Source organism: Sphaeramia orbicularis, chromosome 13 (assembly GCF_902148855.1).
Source record: "Sphaeramia orbicularis chromosome 13, fSphaOr1.1, whole genome shotgun sequence".
NCBI classification, from domain to species: Eukaryota; Metazoa; Chordata; class Actinopteri; order Kurtiformes; family Apogonidae; genus Sphaeramia; species Sphaeramia orbicularis.
This window is the reverse complement of record NC_043969.1, coordinates 52447365-52454228: the sequence shown is the minus strand read 5'-3', so window position 1 is coordinate 52454228 and position 6864 is coordinate 52447365. Positions and strand designations below refer to the sequence as shown.

The 6864-nt window shown below is 38.9% G+C and overlaps 1 protein-coding gene across 1 annotated transcript in view; it reads left to right on the top strand.

Annotated features, from left to right (window-relative positions):
* Nucleotides 1-3538: 3538 nt before the first annotated feature.
* The window catches only part of clip3 (CAP-GLY domain containing linker protein 3), a 24480-nt gene continuing 21154 nt past the window's right edge, over nt 3539-6864 (top strand). Inside the window, 2 exon segments of the mRNA XM_030151504.1 lie at nt 3539-3754; nt 3756-3981. Coding sequence (XP_030007364.1) covers nt 3548-3754; nt 3756-3981 — 433 coding nt within the window. The 5' untranslated portion in view covers nt 3539-3547.

Below are 6864 nucleotides of genomic sequence, written 5' to 3'. Positions count from 1 at the left end.
CTCCCACAGCTGTGGTCACAGCTGGCTGACGTATGAAACCATTACCAGGTCATTTATCTACAGTTAGTCGAATGTTCTTCTCTGTGTTTGACATGTTTCAGTGTAAATCCTGTATTTTCTATATTTAATTCACTGATCATGTAGATGTTCATTTCAGAGGAAATTTAAAGGTTATTTATTAAAAACAGAGGGAACTGAAGAAAACGGGACATTTTCAGCAAAAATCTATCCTTTTCCATAAATAAAGGATCTACATTCACTGTCATTTATCAACTACGTGAGTGATTATTTTATTATTCATTTGTTCATTTTATTGATCACGTTGGCTGTTTTTGTTCAGTTTGTTTTTTCTTTTCTTTCTTTTTTTAACCTTCATTTCAGTCCATTTTTTGTAATTATATATTTTGTAATTTCTAAATAATTTTTGTTAATTTTATTTATTATTTAATGTATATAAAACCAAGTGTTTCCGTCCACTGTCATTTGTCGTTTGTTTTTAATACATTTTGTTCAGTTTGGGGTTTATTTTGTTCCTGTACTTATAATTTTGTTGGTTTTTATTAGTTTTTTTTGTTCATTTTATGGGTTAATTTGGCAGTTTTTTGTTCATTTATTGCTTATTGCTCACTCTTTTTTATTTAATTTTTGTACATTTTTTTGCACCTTCTTTATTATTTTGTATATTTTTATTCATTTGTTGTGTTTCTGTCGTCTGTATTCAGCTCTGTGTTGTTTCATGCTTTCGTATCAGTTTGTGTCTCTGACTCACATTGTGTTGCATAAGCTTCGTCGTGTCTCAGCTGTGCTTCGATGGTTAATGATGTGTTCATGCAAATTACATAAACCAACGTATTTACACAGGAAATGACCTCAAAAGATCCAAACGTCCTCCTTTAACCCTTAAAGACCCAAACATTCACCTTTAACCCTTAAAGACCCAACCGTCCACCTTTAACCCTTTAAAGACCCAAACATTCACCTTTAACCCTTAAGACCCAAACATTCACCTTAACCCTTAAAGACCCCAAACATTCACCTTTACCCTTAAAGACCCAAACGGCCACCTTTAACCCTTAAAGACCCAAACGTTCCACCTTTATACCCTTAAAGACCCCAACATCACTTTACCTAAGACCAACATTCACCTTAACCCTTAAAGACCCAAACGTCCACCTTTAACCCTTAAAGACACAAACGTCCACCTTTAACCCTTAACCTGCTTTTAATTTGGAACCTTAAATCACACATCATATTGTTTTATATTCTACACCATTAGCATGACCCTTTTGGGCCCCTTTTAGCATTAGCATTAGCATTAGCCTGTTCAGCTCCAGTCAGTGTGTCCCTCCTCTTATGGAGCTGAACAGAACTTCTGTTCTACTGATGCACAGTGTGAACGGACCAAACCAACCAACCAACCAACCAACCCTGCCTCTTAGAGTTCGGATCAGCTGATTCACAGCTGTTCTGTTGGGGGATAGCAGATGCTAACAGACACTAACAGCTGCTTCTGTGCAGACAGATGTTGGTTTCTTGACAGATTCTGTACATTTAGTGGATTAATCAGGTGTTTGGAGACAGAATAGTAACTAAAAATAAAAGAAATGTGTTGTTAGTTTGCAGTAATTTGATTCTATATGTGAGAAAACAGTCAAATACATCCAACAGAATACAGAACATTCAGCTGAAAATGGCTCTGCTTGTTTTTTGGTTTTTTTTTAATTATATTTTGAATTTACCTTTGTATGATTTTAACATTACACATCAAAACATTAACTTTAAACACTGTAAGTTAAGGTTTTTACGATGTTTTGAATCCTTTCTGTTGGATTTAGAAGGTAGGTCTAGACCAGATGTCTGGACTATGAATATTAATGTGAAAAATGTGAATTATGTACAATAACTCATCCAATAATCCTGTATTCCGTCTAATTCTACATTCTGGCAATAACAAGCCAATATTTATTCATATGTATTTAAACACAAATGCACTGTTTGTATAGACTTTCATAGATCTAATACTGTTAATAATGCTAATATTTTGTCTATTCATATTTTATGGCTATTTTCATTTTATTCCACTTTTAGTTCTATTCTTATTTTACCTTTTGTAAAAATTATGTCAAATTTTTTCATCTTACTTTAAATTTTTCCTAATTTATATTCTCTATCATTTGTCTGATGTATTGGTGTTTTTAAACCTCAGCCAACGTCTGGCCAAAGGGGTGCTGTAATGGTTTTGTCATCTGTTTATCTGTCTGTCCGTCTGTCTGTCTGTCTGTCCGTCTGTCTGTCTGTCTGTCTGTCTGTCTGTCTCTCCATCCATCTATCCGTCTGTCTGTCTGTTCATAGTCATAATGTCATTCTGTGTTTTCATTCATTCATTCACATATCTGCTCCTCATTTCTCCTGTGTTTACATCTGCAACAGTAGAACATTGAACATAGTTTGACCTTTGACCTCCAGTTTCCAGGTCACATGTCCTTGTGCAGTTCTAATATCTGAGTACTTTCACATATAAATGTAGATGGAATAAGTCTGACACAAAGACAATCTAATTTAAATTATAGAACAGGAACTTTAAAACAGTCTGACACTAGATTAGACTGAAGGAGAATCAAAGTGAACAGACGTTCTGCTTATTCATGTTGTATTTACTGAACCAACATTCCTAATGTCAGAGAACACACAATGACAAGGCAATCTATTCTATTCTATTCTATTCTATTCTATTCTATTCTATTCTATTCTATTCTATTCTATTCTATTCTATTCTGATATGTTCTATTCTATTCTGATATGTTCTGTTCTATTTTTATGGTTTTCATGCATTGATTTGGATTAAATGTGGAACTGAACAGTCCTTTGACATGTTGGACCTAAAAGGTTATTCTTTTGTGCTTCTGACCCGTTCTGACCCGTTCTGACCCGTTCTGTCCTGTTCTGTCCTGTTCTGTCCTGTTCTGTCCTGTTCTGACCCGTTCTGTCCTGTTCTGACCCGTTCTGTCCTGTTCTGTCCTGTTCTGACCCGTTCTGTCCTGTTCTGTCCTGTTCTGACCTGTTCTGTCCTGTTCTGACCTGTTCTGTCCTGTTCTGACCTGTTCTGACCTGTTCTGTCCTGTTCTGTCCTGTTCTGACCCGTTCTGTCCTGTTCTGACCCGTTCTGTCCTGTTCTGTCCTGTTCTGTCCTGTTCTGACCCGTTCTGTCCTGTTCTGTCCTGTTCTGTCCTGTTCTGTCCTGTTCTGACCCGTTCTGTCCTGTTCTGACCCGTTCTGTCCTGTTCTGTCCTGTTCTGTCCTGTTCTGACCCGTTCTGTCCTGTTCTGTCCTGTTCTGTCCTGTTCTGTCCTGTTCTGTCCTGTTCTGACCTGTTCTGTCCTGTTCTGTCCTGTTCTGTCCTGTTCTGACCCGTTCTGTCCTGTTCTGTCCTGTTCTGACCCGTTCTGCTGTCAGTCCAGTTCATCAGGAGTCAGTGACATCATTCCGCTCTGACCTCACAGCTCTGCGATGGTTCCGGTTGACCTTTGAACCCAGTGAATGTGGTTTAATGTGGTGTTTGTGTCCAGGCCCAGCGTCATCAGCCTTCATCATGACTAAAGAGGAGAACCTGGAGGTGCAGGAGAAGGAGAGACATGACCGGGAGGAGCAGGAGGAGGGGCGGGTCCAGAGAGACGAGGAGGAGGCGCTGACCGAGGAAGAGGAGGAGGAGGAAGAGGAGGACGAAGACGAGGAGGAGTACGAGTTGGACGAGGAAGAGAGAGACGGAGGACAGAACGGAGGTGGAGAACGAGGATGAGGACGAGCAGGAGGACAGGGAGGAGAGGGAGGAGAGAGAGGAGGAGGGGGAGGGGGAGGGGGAGGAGCTGTCCATCAGAGAGGCGGAGCCAGAACCACTGTACGAGTACCAGAGTCCAGTCCAGGAGCAGCGGCGCCGACCCATGGTGCACCAGTCTGCCCAGGCACCGCTGCCCAAAGACTATGGTACGTCAGTCCACCTTAAATACAACACACTTACACCACCTTAAACACACTGTGTCACAACAAACCTGAGCGTAAACAAACCTGAATATAAACAAACCTGAGCGTAAACAAACCTGAATATAAACAAACCTGAACGTAAACAAACCTGAATATAAACAAACCTGAACGTAAACAAACCTGAACGTAAACAAACCTGAATATAAACAAACCTGAGCGTAAACAAACCTGAATATAAACAAACCTGAACGTAAACAAACCTGAATATAAACAAACCTGAACGTAAACAAACCTGAATATAAACAAACCTGAACGTAAACAAACCTGAATATAAACAAACCTGAGCGTAAACAACCTGAATATAAACAAACCTGAGCGTAAACAAACCTGAATATAAACAAACCTGAGCGTAAACAAACCTGAATATAAACAAACCTGAGCGTAAACAAACCTGAATATAAACAAACCTGAGCGTAAACAAACCTGAATATAAACAAACCTGAACGTAAACAAACCTGAATATAAACAAACCTGAACGTAAACAAACCTGAGCGTAAACAAACCTGAATATAAACAAACCTGAACGTAAACAAACCTGAATATAAACAAACCTGAACGTAAACAAACCTGAATATAACAAACCTGAGCGTAAACAAACTAGGGATGGGTTATTGATGGGTAGCTGATACTGATCTACAGATCGGTATCTGCTATCCACCTAGCATTTTTTTAGAAGATTGGATTGGATCAGATCAGAATTAGTCATGAGATTGGGCTGATCTGGGCCAAGTTCTGGGGGGGGGGGGGGGGTAAACAAACATCCTGCTCCCTCAAATTAAAGTTTCCGAAGGAAGGGAAAAGGAAAATTAGTAAAACATCTTCACTTTCACTTTATGGTTCGGTACTGATGCACGAGTCGTTTTTTTTTTCAACCTGTGGGGCTTTAGTGGAGGTATTTGACCCGATCCGACCCATCAGTAACCCGCTGATCCACACATCACTAATGTACAGTACAGAACGCACCCCCATGTGATACCTGGACAGACCTAGATAGACCTGATCTGTCTGTCTGTCTGAACTGGGTTCTGGTCCACCTGCTCGGTGTCTCCTTCAGACTCGGTGTCTCCTTCAGACTCGGTCCTCTTCTAGAGGTCTGGAGGTCTGATGGTTCTGTTCAGGTTCTTCTCTGTTCCTTGGACTGTTCTGTTTTGGACTCAGATCTCTGATGGTCAACCTGGTATCTGCTGGTTCCATCCTCTCATCTGTCCTTGTGTTCAGTCTGTCTGTCTGTGGACTTGGTACCCAACGCCCATATTTGGGGATGATAGTGAAACCACCCTTCAGATGAGCTATGGTTCTGGGTCTGGGTTCAGCTCTGAACCTCATCAGTGTGTCTGAAAGCAGCTTCAGAATGTCTGTATTCAAACACTGTGTCTTAGTGAAGATGTGGAGCTTCAGAACAACCAGTTCTCCCACATCCTCTGCATATATATATATATATATATATATATATATATATATATATATATATATATATATATATATATATATATATATATATATACATACATATATATGTATGTGTGTGTGTGTGTGTGTGTGTGTAAATCTATAATCAGATCTCTCCAGGGCATAGACAGATCCAGTGTGTGTATTTGTATATATGTGTAAATTAGGGATGTAACGATTACCGGTATAACGATAAACGGTGGTAAAATCACAGACAGTTAGTATTAGCGTTCAAATTCTAATTTTCATGATAACCGTATTTGATTACTGCACTTTTAGGGGAAAAAATGCCTATGTAAAGATCTGCTTTTATGTCAAATATTTGAGTATAGTTCTAATTTATTACAATTTTAATTGTCTATACCTAATATCTGGAACCAATATTCACTTTTGAAGTCTTTGAAAAGGTTCGTTAAGCATCTGTGTGTTATTTATGCAATAAATTATATACATTTTTCAAATTGGATTTTATATATTTTTTGTGTTTTCTGTCCTTTTGTGTTTTTATAGTAGGTTAAAGTGAAAAAATAACAGACAGATGATATAGATGAAGTTGTGCTGAAAAAACAGATCCCAAACATGGGTATAGTAAACATTTGTTTCTATAGTATATAAAGGCCAAATCAAAAGGACTGAAAAACAGACAGAATAGGCACATAGTGCATTGTACCAATTATTTTATTTTTGTTTTGTTTTTTAAAATACAACTTGGTTAAATTATTTCAGTGTGTTTAAGTATTTTTGAACACTTTGAGCACAATTTCAATAATACCGTGATAATAATAATAACCGTGATAATTTTGGTCACAATAACCGTGATATGAAATTTTCATATTGTTACATCCTTAGTGTAAATCTATAGTCAGATTTCTCCAGGGCATAGACAGATCCAGTGTGTGTATTTGAATCAGCTGATGGATGTTTTTGTCAGTGAAATGAGGGGCTCTGTCTACAACCAGACACAAAGTGAACACAGACTATCAACTAGATCCAAATGACACCAAAGAACCAAAAAGAACAAGAAGAACATGGACACACAATGACCTAGAACAACTACAACGCACCAACACATGGAGAACAGTTTAAAGTGAATATGTATAATCTCATGCAGGTAGGGGGAATGACAGTGACACCCCCCCCACACACACACACACATGCTGGGGGTCTGGACGGTTTAGCCTCATTCCAAACAAACCTCAGTTTCGGTCAGATTTCAGGTTTTCTCTGCAGATCCCAGACTCTGAAATCCTCCTCCCACTGCAGAGCAGCAGAAGGAAAAGTGCAGAGTCACAGGTGAACTGGATCTGATGACGCATCCACATCTACAGTCAGTTTCCTGCTCTGATCCACTTCTGTTCAGAGCTCAAAGGCTGATGG